Below are 16,835 nucleotides of genomic sequence, written 5' to 3'. Positions count from 1 at the left end.
CTGTTTAATGTTTATGTTGCAGGCATACATTTTTTTTTCTTTCATTCTGAAACTTCTTCTCCCAGCATTTTATTTTGATAGTTTTTAAGGCAATGTGTTTATTTTTTTAAACGTTTGTCCTCATTTATATTAAATTGAACATATTAACATCTATCTAGAAGAAGCCTTGGCCAATGGGTAATGGGGTTCCCAACTTTTGGGGTATTACTAGTGTTGAAATGGGACCTAATTGTTTAAAGCATGATGTTTGTTCTCACTCTCCGCATATTGTGTGTGATTTTTTGATTTTAATCTTTAGTATTTAGAAAGGGATTCTCAGCAAATGATTGCTAGCTTTTAGCAAAAGCAATTTGTGTACAAACCCTATGAATGTTCTCTAATCAGAGTAAGAATCCAAGTGTTCAGAAAAATCAGGTTGAGTGAAACTTATGTGGTTACCAGATTGCTTTGAAATATCATTTTTAGAATTTGGTGCTGTGACTGTTGCGTTTTCAGGCCCATACTGTCTTGTCTGAAGAACTTTAAAAATAAAACTTATATTGTTAATTTTGGACCAGCCTGTCAGTTGCACTATTGCCCATGTTGAAACCTTGGGAAAAAATCTGTTTGCAATGGTATGAAATCTGGAGGTCTGAGTTACAGAATAAGCTAGCTTGTTGTTTGAATTTTAACTAAATTGTCTTCAAGAATTCTGTGTTCACCCTGTGAGAACCAGAATTCACAGAACTCTTTAGATTTGCACATGGGCGCAGAGAGGTGAGTTCCCGCCATGTCTTATCAACCAGCCACACTGTGGCTGACCAGTTCGGAGTCCTCGCTGGTCCCCTTCTGCTGGGAGGGGCCGCCCTCAAGTGCAGGGGCGTCTGAGCAAGGCTGGTGTACGAGCTCGGTCAGGTCCAGATGGGCCTCCTCCCTCGGCTTCCAGGAAGCATGAGGTCACATTTTCTGGCTTTGGTTTTGTTGGCATTTGGTTCAGAGAACATTTGGAGTTTGCGAGTGGGAGGTCAGTGAAGATTACTTCCCATGAGCTTACTGTACTTGCATAGTTGGGGCAGTAGAACAGTTTTGGATCATTTATAGCCAAATTCCAACATGATTTTATGAAGCTTTTGTCTCAGAAGTTTTGGGTTTGGGAACTTCTTGATGACCTTGTTTAACTAAAAGAGTTGTGTGTCATTCCCCACCTCCGGCTGCTAGTTTAAAATTTTTCGTTAGCCTTCACTGTTTCTGACTATAAAAAAAGAACACTTTACAATATGCAGTATGCTAACTTATTTTTCCTTTTTTTTTTTAAAATAGGGAACTCCCGAATTTGTAACTGCAACAGACTGTGTGCATTACTTCGAGTGGAGGACGACTGCAGCCTGCAAGGAAGACAAATTTAAAGCGAATAAAGAGGTAACAAGGGCCCTTCAAGGTTACATGTTTGTGAAATACATTCTGGGACCTTTAGGATTTGAACTACTGGCGCCAACCTTTCGGGGTAGAAATGTTTTTTTGGTTTTCAAACTCCATTTGAGCAGAGATACCATGTGATTTAATTGTTAAGGTGTCCTGGATGGTCCTTATTTCTACGACAGGGCGTTTAAATACGCAGGACGGACTGGAAATGGAATGGCTCACTTGTGTAGCGCAGGTTGGTTCCTGGTTTCTGATGCCACGCAACTCAAGAGCTAAGTCACAAGTCGAGCTTGGGTTTAGGTTATCATGCCACCTACAGATGGCGTCTCCTCAGCCTTGGGGTGGCTTCTCGATGGCTTGTGGATCCAGGTCAGGTGTGCCTGGCCCTTCAGTTCTTTGCCAGCTCACCTCAGAGACTAGACGACTGTCATCATTACTTCCATTCTTTCTCTGGTATCTGGTCAAGTGTTCCTGGTGATCGATGAAGCACCCTCTTCCCTAGCCTAGAGCCTCTGACTTTCCCTGGTGCTGGAGGGGGCAGAAGGCAGTTTCCTCTGCCACTTCCCCACTCCCGCCACCCCGGGTCTTAAAGGTGACTTCCTGTGTTCACCCAGACAACAGTCTTCATGGGTTGCGTTTTCTCACTTTTCTCTGTTAGTTTTCTGTTCTGAAGGGTTGAGTTCAAAGACTCTCAGGAACTAGGAACTGACAGATGAGAGTAATCAGTCATTTCTGCTGATGACCTAATGTGTTGTCATTTAAGAAGGGCAAAAAGAGATGTTTGTTCTTAAAAAATAAAACCGAATTTAGGGATTCGGAGGAGCCTGGGTGGCGGGGAGTAGGAGGGGGAGTACGAGGGGGAGGAGGAGGGAGCGGGAGATTAAAAAAAAAAACACAAAAACAAATTTAGTTACGAATAGTAAGTTATCACCGACTCTTCAGATGTGGCAATCTACAAAAGAAAAGGCAGTCGGAATGCTGCCTCCATGAGTGTAAGGAATGTTCAATGGGAAGAAAGTTCAAAGTGTGGAAAGAAATAAGGCCTAATGAAATGACACCGATATTTAGTAGGAGATGGTGTCAAATTTAAACTTTGCATTTTGAAACTTAGCTTAAACTGTTTGCCAGTGTACATTAACGGCAGGAAAAGCATCTCTGAACCACAGTGCCAGACACCTTGTGCTCTCCTATGAGACCCCAGGCCTTCCAGGCCCCATGGAGGTTCCTTCCCTCGGGCCCTGATTCTCCAACTGACAGTTAGTTATTACACCCATTTTTCCTGTTTTAACTGAGCGTCCTTTTACCTTGCTTTGCTGAACTGACAGTTGTTTCCCACCACCTAGGGAATAATTGCTTCCCCAAAGAAATAAAGAAATAGTGACTTGTTTTTGATTTTCTTTGTGCTGTAGGTCAGAAGTCACAAACTACATCCTGTGTTTGTACAGCCTCAGAACTAAGAATGGTTTTTACATTTTTATAGGATTGTAAAAAAAAGCAGAGAAGAATACACAGCAGAGACTTACGTCACTCACAAAGCCTAACATGTTTACAGAACAAGTGTGCTGACCCCTGTTCTAAGTCGTTTTGGGGGGTGGGAACGGGGAGATACAGTCTGTGTTTTTCTCAAAAGTGACGTTTAACTTCTCTTAGAAGCTAAGCTGATCCAAAGATGCAGGAGGAATGTTGGTATGTTCCCAGTGATCATTTCTTTGGGCCTGGTTGGCAGCTGGGCTTTATTCATGGAGTTTTCATTTATTGAGGGCATGTTGTGGGCTAAGCATTAGGAATTTCATTACATTTTGAAAGGGTTGTTGCATTCATGGAGCTCATAGACCGAAGGTATGGAGGGCATTGCTCTGCCTTAGGTGTAGCTACATAAGACAGGAAGAAGCAGAGAGCATGATGGCTGCTGCAAAAGCAGCGCTGTCACCACTAGCAGATCACTATAAAGCATAGTCCCTTTTCTCTGTCTTCAGTAGGATTTGATTAAACCTTACAGGCTATGATATAACTTCAAAAATTATATGAAATGTAGAAACACTCATCATTCCTTTAAAAAAAACCTAGATTCGGTTTAGTGGCAGTGTGGCCTTGATTTCCACACCTTATTGATATCTCCTCATTTCTTCTGTTGGTTTGGCTTTGTCAGATTTAGAATGGTGTGATGGGCAAAGAACATGGTGGTTCCAAAAAGTGCCTTTTTAAACCCACCGGTGTAGTGCTTGTTCAGTGGATTCTGGTGGGGTCGTTTTAGATCATAATTTCTGTAAAAGCTCGTGGACGTACATCCCCTACCATCCTACTCTTGGGAACACAGAGAATGCAGAGCTGGCAAGCTAGTGGTCTTACCGGAGTTACATAAATACGGTTAATGTACATCCATACACCGTTAACAAGGGTGACTCAGTGTGCGGTGTGGGGAGCTGGCACCAGCCTCCTTCCCTGGCCGCTGCATTCCTGCGCTGATGAATGTCTCCATTGCTCTGCTCGGTGCAGCAGGAAGTGGGAGGACTTTCCCCAGGAGCCTTGCTTGTTTTTCCGATGCTGCCTCCAGTTCTGGGGGGCGCTGCATTGGGCGTGTCTCCTGTTCCTTCCTGGAGTCGGGAGACAGCCAGAAGTTGCTCACGGCCTTGAGCTGGGTGTCCGCAGGCGTGGCTCACTGGAAGCCCTCAAGCCTTTCGGTGACATCCAGCTAGTTGCAGGAGTGTGGCCCCATCTTCCCTCCTGCTGTGTGCCGACCCGCTCCCTCTTCTTTATTTTGTAGCTGGAGAGTTGCTTCTTTGTCTCCTTTCTTGAATTGCTGCCCCGTTGAGTTGAGTTCATGTTTCTGTATTATCCTGCTAGGGGTTGACAAGCTTTAGATTTGCAGGATTATGGACGCGGGTTACTTTTACTAGAGCCTCCTCCGGGTCTGCAGTCCTCCCTTTCTTGCGCTTCCATTGCCTTTCTGCAGGACGTAGTGCCAGGCGTGGTTCTGGCTTCCTGACCTCACCTGCTCTGTGCCCATGCCCGCCCTCCTTGGTTGGCATCAGGATCTCTGGTCAGCGTTGTAGGCAACGGGAGACTTTGCTTTAAGGGTTTGGTTGAAGTGAGTTTAGGTGCCCCCCTGAGGCTCCGAGGGGGTGCAAGTCCTTAGGTTCCATCCGTTTGCTCTCCGCGAAGTCTCTGCAAACAGGACAGGGGAAGAGGGTTAGTGGGTCAGCGCATTCCTGCGGGTTTGATAGCATCTTTCTGAGAAACATTTAAAAGCTAAACATTAACGTTAAGCAGTTAACTTTTGTAAATGGACCTGCCTGTGAATAGCTTCAGTTTTCTAAGACAGTTTAAGGAGAATTATCCATAGGAAGTGATGAAACAAACTATTTTGAAATGATTGCAGAGAACATGGGTTTTTAGAATATTCTGTGGCTGAGGCGATTAAAATGATATGGGGATGTTTCACATAAAGACTGGGTGACCTGGGCCTTTACTCGGGGGCACATCTCTGGGCTTGAATGCTTTGCCTTCTGAATTTGGGGGAACTTTGAAAGCACAGGATCTTGCCACCTGTAATGGGTTCCTTGACATTCCTCCTACACCCCCTTTTTTCCCACCAGCTTTATTGAGGTATAATGGACAAATTAAACTGCATATACTTAAAGTGTATAATGTGATTTGATATACTCCTTGACTTTTTAAAAAATAAAAGACCATTCGTTCATAGAGATGAGAGAATGCTCATAAATTAGAATCCAGCTAGAGGCCCAGAGGAGGAACTTCTCTTCATGTTAGTGAACAGGTGTTTAATGGACCCCTGTTAGGTTCTGGGTACTGTCCTAAGCCTTGCTTAGGGCTACAACAGTGACAAAGCCCCTGTCCTCGGGGAGCTTACACTCAGGTTAGCAGATGGGGGTGCCTGGTGATAGACACCAGTGCTATGAAGAAAAAGAGAGCTGGCGATGTCAGAAATGGCCACACTAAGCAGGTGACACTTCACCTGAGGCCTGAACGCAGTGAGAGAGCCGTGGGGCTATCAGGGAATCATTCCAGGTAGAGGCAGCATCACTTCCACGGGGCTGAACTGCACCCAGAAGCCAGCGTGGCTGCGTGGAGGGTCCCCGAGGTTGGAGACCATGGAGGAGCTGAGATTTCACCCTCAGTGTGATGGGAGGCCGCTGGTGGATTTTGAGCAGAGAGTGATGTGACCCAATGGAATTTTAGAAGGATTGATGGGGTGCTTGTGGAGACATTGGCTGGGGGTAGGGGACACGGGAGCTGGAACCAGGGGTCCCGTTAAAAGAGACTGTTGCAGGCGAGAGGTGATGGCGGTTTGGACACGGGTGGTAATGGAGGAGCCGACCCAGGGTTGGGTCTGAAGTGCTGAGAGGACTTGCCGATGGTTTGGATGTGGAACGTGTGGTTTCTCCACGGCCTTCATAGTTTGGCCTGAGCAATGGGCTGAATGATTGTGCGTTACTGAGGTGGGGAATGCTGGGATGAGAGCAGGTTTTGAGGGGACAAAAGGCCTATTTTAAATATGTTAAAGTTGAGATGCTTTTGTGTATCTAAGTGACAACGGTAAATAACAACAGATGACACTTACATTGACTCACCAGCACCTGCACCAAGAGCTTTACGTGTATTAACTCGTTCAGTCTTTACAGCAACCCTATGAAGTATCGATAGTTACTGTTATTATTCCCACTCGACACATGGGGAAACCGAGGCACAGAGGCTCGATTGGCTCGTGGTCATACTAAGTGTCAGCCCCGGAGTTTGGACCCGGGCATTCTGTCTGCAGAGGCTGCTCGTGAACACAGCTTTTGTGCTGGCGTTGGCTATGAAGTCTGGGCTTGCGGGGAGAGGTCACGGCTAGAAACATACACTTGGGAGCCACTGGCGGGTATCTGATGCGCTGTGCACGAGGTCACCAGGGGAATGAGCGCAGACAGGGACGCGGCTGAGAAGTCAGCCGTGGGACACCTCTGCATTTAGGGTCCGTTCAGAGGAAGTTGAGGCACATTCCCAGGAGGCTGAGAAAGCAGGCTGTGGGCAGAGGGACCCCAGGAGCCCCTGGAAGCCAGGCAGCCAAGTGAAGAAAGGGTTTCGGGCAGGGGAAGGCCATTGGCGTGAGGCCGGGGGGAAGGCCGAGAGTGGTAGTGGGGTCCGAGTGGGTAGTGGCTGCGTCCAGCAAGAGGGTGACGGAGAGGGAGAGAGGACAGTGAGGGTGGGCAGGCGGGAACGTCTGCGCTGGTTGCAGGGCTGCGGCGTGGTGGCCGCGGGGGTGTAGGGACAAGGGAGGACGTGAGTGAGAGGCGGCAGCAGGACAGCACGCCAAGGGGGGACAGGGAGGGAACAGGTGGGCAGAAGCAGCCGGAGCCCTGTCGGCCTCGGCTTTGCTGTCATCGGGGGACCTCGCGGCCTGGAGACCCTAAGGCCTGGAGACTGGTGTCTGATGATGTGGGGCATAGGCTTTGCTGAGCCCCCAGCCCCCAGGAAGGTGTGTGTTGAAGACTCGTGTTCTCTCCTGTCTCTCCTAGGTGCCGTGCTACGTGTTTGACAGAGAGCTCAAGAAGCATGATTTAAACCCACTGATCAAGATCAGCGGTGCTTATTTGGTGGACGACTCTGACCTGGACACTTCGCTGTTCATCAATGTTTGCAGAGACATAGGTCTGAGTCTGGGGGCGTTGTGGGTGGGGATGGTGAAGGATTTCTCTGGAGGCTTCAGTATCTTTGCTCTTGCACCGTATTCCTTTGTGGATAACCCTGTCACTGATTGGGCCCTCTAAGAAAGCTTGTCCCCAAAGATGCTCTCTGCACAACCCCTCCCCTTTGCCCCCAGGAAATTCTCATGCCATCGCAAAGTCCTTTCTGACCATTGGCCATGCCAACATGTTCTGTCTGCCAGATGCTTTGGGTTTCAGGATTCTCAAGTAAACCTTCCTTCTCACGATGAGGGGAGAATTGGCTGATTTGGGTACTAGGGGCCCTGAGAGCTGCTGGGGCAGAGGAGACATGGAAACCCTGCCCTCGATGAGTGCTAAGACTTTAACTAGGTAGAGCCCAGGCTGGGTGATATTTACCCATCCATGGCAGAACTATTTTAGAGCCCCTGTTACGTGGTGGCCTCTAATTTAGGCGCTGGGCTGCAGCACTGAGCACGTGGAGGTTCCTGCACTCCTGGAGAAGATGCACTGTAAACCCCCTGTAACGTGTAGGATACCAGATGACGATAAAAGTAACGCAGCCTAAAGAGAAACACAGCTGTAGTCACTGTGGTATTGCTGCCGGCAGGCTGTAATGTCTGGCTGTTATTCCAGGCACATCTAGTTTGTTCTTTTCTTTACTCCTCCCCCAAACTGGTGAGGTAGCGCCCTGGCAATTGGATCTGTCTGTAGTTTGACCAAAGTTACAGAGACAGAAAGGGGTGGATCTAAGATTCGAACCCAGAACTGTCCATAGGTTGTTTCCATGAATCTACTCATCTTTCCACCAATCCACTCCATGGAGACACTGCATTTTCTTGTCTATAGGTGATTCTAAGGTTCCTGTAGCTCTAGGAGAAGGGCTGTGTCCCTTAACTACCAGTAATATCTTAGTCCCTGTTTATCGGCACCTCTTATGTACCGGCTACAGAGTGGGCGTCTTCCGTTGTTTCACCCTCACTTCCCGGCTGCCCTGCAGGGCAGGAAAGCTGTTCCCATTTTCCACTTTCAGATCGGTCATTGGCTTGCCCAGGGTCTCGGGATGGGATGTGATCCTACTCTTCCTGGTTTCCAAACCTCTGCTACCTTATATCACTTATGGAGACTTAAGAAAATTTGATAATTTTTACAAGGGACCATGGACCTAAGGTTAAGTGTGATTGCTACACTTGACGCGTTCTCTGATTCAGTGCCACACGTTTTACAGAGGCGGTACGGGCCACGAGTCCGCAGGTGCGCTCCTGTCCCGCCGGCACTGCTGCCTGCCTGGTGAGAGGGGGCCGGGCATTCGACGTCGGCCGGCCCAAGGAGGGACTGAAGCTCGTGAGCAATGACAGGTCGGTCTGCTGGTGGCATGTGTAATCTTCAGCAAGAGCCTGGCTTTTCAGGGAGTTGCAAGAATATCCCTTTTCAACAGGGCTTGCAGCGTTACTACTTCGCATATGCTTGTAAAGTTATTGGTCATTGCTTGAGTCACGTAGGCTTGGTGACTTAGGCAGGAAAATGTATATCATGATCCAGCCCATATCCATACGGGTATCCACTTCATGAAGTCACGCCTACCTTAAGGTGTGTTTGGGTATCTTCCCTGCTTTGTCACCTGTGATGTTGGTTTTATGTCCGTGGTTTTATCTGTTCTTTAAAAACACCGTCCTGGAGGCGAGTGGCAGGAGGACCGCTTTGCCACCGCCCCTCTGGGTGCAGAGTTTGCTTCCCGACTGGGACAAGGGGGCGCTCCTTAGTTCCCGGTGGGGATGTTTCATTTCTCCTAATAAGCCGTGTTGTTTACACACATTCTTCTCACGCGTGTGTACCTCTCTTGGTGGGGAGAGGTTTCTCTCCAGTGTGTCACACGTGACCACATCCTGAACTTGGATCGAGGATTTTGATTTTCTCCCTGTTCCAGGAGCCTTTGGTAAACGCCTCGCTGCACCTGCTCTAGTCTGGAACTAGTGGTGTGTCACCGTGTGCGATAGATCACACTTCTGTCGCCAGAAAGAGCTGGCGCATAACCTAAATTTAAAAACATCTGAGAGATTTCTATACGTGCGTCTGTATTCGTTTGCCAGAGCGGCCACCGCAAGTACCACAGACCGCGCGGCTTCAACAGCAGAAATTTGTTTCCTCTCAGTTCTGGAGGCCGAGCTGTCGGCGGGTTCTTCTGAGACCTTTCCTCTCGGCTCGTAGACGGCCACCTCCCCGTGTCCCCTCACGGCCTCTCCTCTGTGTGTCTGTGTCCTGATCTCCTCTCCTTATAAGGACACCCGCACTGTCTGATTAGGGCCCACAGCAGCGAACTCAACTTCATCACCTCTTCCAAGGCCCTGTTTCCAAATACGGTCACATTCTGAGGTCCTGGGGGTTAGGGCTTCAACGTACGAAGTTTGCGGGGACACAGTTGAGCCACTCGCACCGTCCTAAGTGATAAATGGGTGTCTTTCCCTGCTGGGAGGGCTAGAGACGACTTCGGAAAGTGTGGGCATCGAGCGAAAGCCTGGGCGTGTATTCAGAGGAAAGGAAGGTCATCTGTTTTCGGTGGTCCTGTGGCCGGTGCACCGGGAGCCGCGGCCACAACCCACAGCGAGGCCAGCACCCCCGTGGGCGGTTCCAGGCTCTACCCGGCCGCGGGAGGCCGTGTCGCCAGCGCGCTGGGCTGTCTTCAGGCTTAAAAAAAAATAAAAAGATCTTCGGCTTGCACTGAGAAGTGGTCGTTTAGAGAAGAAGTGGTCGTGTTGCCTTGCAGGCCGAAATGCAATTGGCCGGCTGGGCTGTGTTTGTCTTGTTTTGTTAGATTGTTTATAATCTTTTTTGTTGTACTCAAACAGCTTTTCTTAGTATTTAAGTTTATATGTTGGTTGTTCTACGTATTTGTTTTAAGCACTCATTGAAGTTTACTTAAAAAAAATTTTTTTTTTCCCAAATGGAAATAAATTTAAGTTATTTCGTACTATGGCTTCTTTCATATTGTAAGCTTCTGTTCTCCCTTTCTGCACACGTGGGAAAAGGGAGAACAGAAGCTTGAGCTGAAGGCTCAGGGCAGCCGACTAATTGGAATGTAATTTGTACTTTTGTAACCCTAACCCTCTTTTCTCGTCGTGTGTCCTCCAGGCTTGTCCTGAGTTATGTGAAAGAAGGGGCAGTTCATCCAGACTTCTGTGAGGGTCACAGCCCGGCGGTGACTATCACGTTTGTCTGCCCGTCGGAGCGCAGAGAGGTGAGTGGCTTGTCTGAGAGGACGCCCCAGTGGCGTGAGCACAAGTCGGGGCGGGGCTGGTGCAGGACACACGCCTCCGTGGAGGTGGCAGCCATGCTTCCCGGGACGGACTCGGACGCACGTGCTTGGCTTGCTGTTTGCTGTTTCTCAACGACCCGGAGGGCTGTCTATGCTAAGAGAATGGTGTTTTGTTCAAGGGTCGAGTGAGATGCTAAGTGGTTCATAGACAGATTTTAAAAAATTGTAGAGCGATGCTGGTTGGAATGAATATTTGAAAAGACCGTATGTATCATCCTAAACCTGTGATTTCACGTCTGTTATTGCTTCAGATGAGGCAAGGTAAAAATAGCTAATTGGTTTATAGAAACATAGTAAGAAAGGAGTAGTACAGATGGTATGTAGACCTGGCAGAAATGGCTCGGGCCAGCGGCTGAGGTTCCGGGGGTGGGTACCAGTGTAGGAGAATTAGGGCCAGAAGGGAGGTTCCTGCCAACTCAGAGTGGAGCGCGTCACCCCGTCGCCTGCCTGCCTCCCCCCTCCCCCCTCCCCCCCACACTCTCGCAGGCAGATTGACTACCCTGTCCTCTGGCTGTTTACTCAATTCTAGTGCGGTTGTAAACTCCTTGAGGGTAGGGCCTGCGTCTGGGGTGTCCTTGGGCCCCATGCCCAGTGGTGTCTCACCGGTCCATTGCTGCTTAAGTGTCTTCGCAGATGGCCATGCTGATGAGGGGAGACATCCCCAGGGAGGAAGGGTAGGGCTTTCCTCCAATTTATTTCTGCCTTCTCCTTGTAGAATGAAGTAGGAGGAGCTGAATTCTTTTGCCAAAGAATGTCCTCCCCTCCCCCCAAACAAACGTGGAATTTGCTCTGGTTTCTGGCTGGCAACTGGCCTGTTTTGTGTGTGTGTGTGTGTGTGTGTGTGTGTAGGGGGGGTGTATGGAGACAGAAGTGCAGTCCAGCCAGCTTTCCATTTGTTGTCCCCAGACTTCTAGGGTCGCGTGATGTCAGCTCAGCAGAGACCCGACTGACCAGTAATCCACGTTAGTCCTGAATCTGATATTGAGGACTATTTATTTATACTATCCATCCTACAGATGTGAATCAAAATCTTCTGAGCCTGAGGAGATGTTCTAAGCCGGCAGTGGTTTTAGTGTTTCCCTTTCTTACTTGTGCTGCGTTCAGTGAGAAATCATTTCACACTATCACGAGGGAGAGAATGGAGAGTTCCCCTCTGTTCTCCATGGGATGTGAGGCCGCTGGGCTGGTGGGCTATCAGTGGACCTAGGGGTTCTGTTTCCAGCCTGACTGTTCCCTGGGCAGAACTTGGGTGACGTGGGCTGGGACCCCTTAATACTTGAAGGTTTACTGAAGAATTTCCACTGGCTCATTGAACGCTTTTAGGAGCTGGAACTTGAGTAAACATTCAGCTTGCCACACAGATCTTTTTAAAAGAGTTTTATTGAATTTACGTACTATAAAAATACACCTGTTTTAAGTACAATTTAACGGTTATTAGTGTACTAACAGAATTGCACAGTCATCGCCACGGTCTGTGTTAGAACTTTTCCATCACCCCAGAGAAGCCTGGTGCCCAGTTGCCATCACTCCCTTGCTCCCCCGGCCCTGGCAGCTGTGGACCACCTTTCTGTCTCGCCTTTCTTGACATCCCACACAAGTGGAGTCATACAGCGTGTGGTGTCCAGCTTCTCTCACTCAGCCCTTGGTCCACATCACTGTATGTATGTCTGACTGCTCTGAGCCAAGGGGTTAAAGCATCGATTTTGAGTCAATAGTCGGGGCTGGACTGCATCTCTGCACCTTACTGATCCTGTGCCGGTAAACCCGGCACTTAGTCCCGTGCCCGGCGTGTAGCAGGTGCTCAGTAGACGTTTGCAGAGTGAGGGGCCTGGAATCAGCACAGCTACTCCTGATGCTGAGGCCAGTGAGACATTTCTCCCAGGGAAGGTTAGAAAGATGACTCTGCACCCCAGTGAACAGTGACTTCATGGCATCCTTCCCAGAATCCGGGTTTGTGGTGGGTGATACCCTGGCTTCACCCAGGGGCAGGAACAGATTTGATTACAGGTGAAGTGTGCCCAAGAGCCATGGACATTCCCGTGGAAAGGGGTTAGGGACCATCTCCCCAGATGCCTGCAGGCTCAGTGATGTCCACCCAGCGGGCAGGGGCGGTGGGGTGGGGGTCCATCTGGCACAGGCTTAGCGGCACCTGTGATTGAAAGGAGTGCATGGACCACAGGCCCTTCACACATCATGACTGCTTGCCAGGGGCGTGGTGGGCGGGTGATAGCGCGTTCAGGGCGGGCTCTCAGGCTGACGCTTGCGTGTGACTCTGGAAGGGACTGGAAGGGTTCCAAGGAAATGCAGTTGTTGTAAGGCAGACAAAAGAACAGAAAAATGTCAGAACCCAATAACATACCTTTGGCTTTTCAGAAGCATAGAAACATCTGCATTTAAGCTCCATGAAAAAAATTAATTTTATTCCTTTCACCCCGTTCATGATAGGGCACCCTTCCCAAGCTCACGGCGAAATCCAACTGCCGCTTTGAAATCGAGTGGATCACTGAGTACGCCTGCCACAGGGATTACCTGGAAAGTCGGAACTGCTCTCTGAGCAGCGAGCAGCACGACATCGCCATCGACCTCCAGCCGCTCAGCCAGCTCGGAGGTGAGTGGGTGCCTGGGGGCCGGGAAGTGGGAGAGGGAATGAGAGCCCAGGGGCCGAGCTCCCCCTGCCCTGGGGTGGGCGTTTCAAGTTTGATGCTGTCACTTTCCCACACCTGTGTGCGTAACAGAGCCTTCTCTTGTTTTTTTCCCCTTTCCTTAGCTTCAAACTCCTCGTACTATACTGCAGAGGGAGGAGGGGAACATGTTTTCTATTTGAACGTCTGTGGAGGAACTGAAGCACACGTCTGTAATAAGGAAGATGCTGCAGTTTGCCAAGTGAAGAAGTCAGATTCCACTCAAGTCAAAGTGGCGGGAAAGCGCCAGAATCAAACCCTTCGGTGCGTACGGCCTTCACGTAACTCTAAGTGCATCATGCGTGTCCCTGTGAGACATAACATACTCCCCTGCCGTCCTCCTCCTTCCATTTTCCGCAAAGCACAGGGAAATCAGTTAAGCTGGCATTATTTTCCTGCATGAGTCGGGCAAGTGCCGTTTGTCCCTGACCAGGTGGATGTTTTTCCTGGCTTTACAGTAAGAATGCTTCTGTTAATATGGTTCGCTTTATAATCTATTGTTTGTAGGGAACCGTACTGTAGGAAAGCTATTTCATTAGTTGATATGCTTTTGCGTCTTACAATTTACGTTTCCGAGGAGTTTTGATTTTTTCTGGCGGTTTGAGAATCTGAAACACCATTGGCATCACACACAAGTGTTGAACAACTAGGAAAACGCATTCATCACAGTTCTCGTGACCCTTACCTCGGTAGTTACCTTCACAAGAGCTTTATCAAAATGTAGTTTCTCTGACCTGAGGGACCAGGATCCCTCAGGTCAGACTTTTTATGGCAGTTGCTGGGAAAGCTGTGTCTTCTTGGGCATTACTTATTTTGTACAAAATCCAAAAATGAGAACAGAAGAGTCCTCATGGTCCTAGCAAAACCTTCAGTGCCCTTTTCCAGCCAGTTATTACTTTGAAGTAAGAGGACGAGAAGCCCGTCCATTTGGAACTCATTTCCTGTAGACGGTTCTTCCCCAGCCAACGAGAGGGCTCGCTGTTTTGTGTCGGTGCTGATCTGTGGATGGTATGCGAAAGGCGTACTGTAGAAACGTTTAAAGATTCAAGTTTCTTTCTTGGTTCTACCAAACGTGTGCGTGTGTGTATTACAAAAACCTAGGTACTCAGACGGAGACCTCACCTTGGTATATTTCGGGGGCGATGCGTGCAGCTCCGGCTTCCAGCGGATGAGCGTCATCAACTTCGAGTGCAATCAGACTGCGGGTGAGTGCGCCCTGGGTCAGCCGCGTATCTGCATGGGTGGGTGGGGTCCATGGAAACGTGGAGCGCTGAGTGGGGTGGTCAGACGTCCTCCTGCAGACGTGGCCCCTTGGAGGCCCCCTCCGTCGTAGCGGGTAGGAGTACCCCACCCCGCCCTGCCAACGCCTGACACACACGTCTTGTTTCCGTTTTCTGTTTGTTTGGAGACTGGGCCCAGCATCAGGCTCGCTGGGAAAGCCTCTGTGTCCTGAATTCTGGCTCTCACTCACGGAGTGCGTTCAAAGCCGGCAGGCTGGGTTTACTCACCGCCTTCTGATGGGTTGTCACTAAACAACTCTTCTTTTAGGAAATGAGTTTCTAGGTGACCCCTTTTGCAAATGGTGGCCCTGCTGTAGAGGTGGGATTTGGGGATCTCGAGAGACCCCAGGGCAACTTTAAGTGGAATGTTTGGTTTTTCTGAGCGACTCGGAGAAACTACCTTGAAGTCACAGTGGCACTGGCATTTCACAGAGCTGCGCTGCCGTCCGTATCTCAGAGATTCTGAACACGGTTTGCATCTCTTGAGAGGTGATGGGATCCCACCATCGTGAGAGAGCCGTCCCATCAGTGGACCTCCAAGCCGTGACCCCAGGTGCCCCGCAAGCCGGCCGAGCCTCTGCACAGAGCTCTGGTCTGGGAGCCGCCTGGGTCTGGCCCCGTCCGCACAGCCAGCACAGTCTCGCACGGCCGCCCCACCCCTGAGGGTCTCCTGGCCCCTCACTGTTTGTTTTGCGTGTTTCTATGGTAGAGCTCTTAACCATCTGGTCACAGGGCAGGTTCCTGTGTGACTCACTGCGGGGCCTGGGGGAGGCAGCTGTGCGTGACGGGAGCTGTGCTCCAGAAGCGGGTCTGGTGGTGGAGGCAGGCAGGAGGGGTGGCGAGCACCGCCGAGCGCTGGTAACCTGCCCGGAGAGCCGGCAGAGAATCACCTGGGCTGAAGCAGGAGGGAGACCTCACAGCAGGACGCCCCTTGACTCCTGGAGCCGCTGGCCATCGTCACCGTTGTTCTCAGCCCACTGTTGCCTGTCAGCCCCCTATTCCTGCCACGTGCACTCCGAGCTTACATTGGAGGCATGTTCTCAGTTGACGCGTTGAACACATTTTATTAGTACCTGTTTGCTCAGACCCTGCGAAGCCTAGGGATGCCGTGATGGCTGAGAGCTCCCCGGGCATTTACACACCAGAAGCAGAGAGAGGGATGAGGACGGTGACTACCGTAGCGCAGGGGGACGCGGGCAGGTTGCGGGTGCCTGGCAAGGTCTGTCACCTGGGCCTTTATCAGGAGGGAGGCACTGAGGTCAGGGGTCTGGGGTCTGGGTACCCCCGAGGACCGAGGCAGTTAAGAGGAGGTGCTGGGTGAGGGAGCCCTGCAGGACAGTAGGGGCAAGCCGGGTGCAAAAGCCGTGTGGCCATGGGGGCTGGTCTTTGTGGCAGGAGGAACAAACAGCTCATGCACAGGCGGGAATTTGGGTAGCTGTGAGCAGGTCAGAGCTGGGTGTCCAAGCCATGGCTAAAGAAGGAGGTGGAGCAACGTTGTGAAAAGCTTGTGTGTCCTGCAGAGGAGTTGGACTTTATCTAGAAATCAGCGTGAAGGGACTAAGCAGTGGTGGCCATGCATCTGGCTTGGGCGTGGCCTTTGGATCCATCTCCCTTCGGTTTGAATGCCCGCCCTGCCTTCCCCGGATTCTCCATCTTTCTTCCGTCATCCTCACCTCTTCCAGGCTCGTAGGAGACCCTCTCTGAAGTCCACCCCTTCTACTCTGTGTCCGGGCCCCTGGGAAATGCAGCCTCCTTCTTATCCCAAGTCCCCAGACCCTCAGGCACTCGGGCTGCCCGGGTCTCCCGGCTCCCCTGCTGCTGGGCTGCTCTGCGGTGGGCGACTTGTGTGGGCCGAGACTCCCTCTGTCCTGTCGCTACCTCCTTTGGCCCTGTTCTGTCCGCACTTTTTATAAGTGACTTGGCCGCGATCTTTGGGAATGTGCTGATCTCATTTGGGCATGTTGGGAGGATGGAATAATGATCCAGAAAGATCCCAGCAGACGAGGAGGATGTTGAGAAGGGCCCGTGGTCAGGGGCTCCCAGGGAAGAGGGATGGACATCCAGGAGTGGTGCCAGGAAGCTAGAGCCCAAGGGGGCTGAGGTGGGAAAAAATAGAGGCCATTTGTTTTTCCTTTATTCCTTTTTGTCATACAAGTTTTCAAATATATAAGTAGAAAGAGCATTACAGTGAAAACCTACACACCCCACCACTCAGGCTTAACAGCCGTTAATGTTTCACCAAACTTGCCTCATATTTATATGCTGTGTCACATGTTACCAGTGGATCGTAACACTGCACCCAAACTGCAGGAAAGGACATTCCTTCACATAACCTCAGTGCCATTATCAGACCTGACAAAACTAATAGCAGTGCCTTAATCCTGAGGACTCACGTCATTGTGATTGTGACACGGAGACCAGATCCAGAGACTTTAGATGTTTTTGAGCCTACTCTCAGGCTGGAGCTGGATTATGAAATATTTAAGACTCTTTC

General features: G+C 50.2%; 1 protein-coding gene across 1 annotated transcript in view; it reads left to right on the top strand.

Moving 5' to 3' along the window:
* The window catches only part of IGF2R (insulin like growth factor 2 receptor), a 110,312-nt gene that overhangs the window by 30,612 nt on the left and 62,865 nt on the right, over nucleotides 1-16,835 (top strand). The window contains exons 4-10 of the mRNA XM_061207284.1: nucleotides 1,300-1,398; nucleotides 6,921-7,053; nucleotides 8,296-8,425; nucleotides 10,197-10,302; nucleotides 12,826-12,988; nucleotides 13,148-13,325; nucleotides 14,163-14,266. Coding sequence (XP_061063267.1) covers nucleotides 1,300-1,398; nucleotides 6,921-7,053; nucleotides 8,296-8,425; nucleotides 10,197-10,302; nucleotides 12,826-12,988; nucleotides 13,148-13,325; nucleotides 14,163-14,266 — 913 coding nt within the window. The remainder of the gene's footprint in view (nucleotides 1-1,299; nucleotides 1,399-6,920; nucleotides 7,054-8,295; nucleotides 8,426-10,196; nucleotides 10,303-12,825; nucleotides 12,989-13,147; nucleotides 13,326-14,162; nucleotides 14,267-16,835) is intronic.

This window comes from Eubalaena glacialis, chromosome 12 (assembly GCF_028564815.1).
Source record: "Eubalaena glacialis isolate mEubGla1 chromosome 12, mEubGla1.1.hap2.+ XY, whole genome shotgun sequence".
NCBI classification, from domain to species: domain Eukaryota; kingdom Metazoa; phylum Chordata; class Mammalia; order Artiodactyla; family Balaenidae; genus Eubalaena; species Eubalaena glacialis.
The sequence above is the reverse complement of the archived record's forward strand: the minus strand, read 5'-3'. Positions and strand labels throughout refer to the sequence as shown.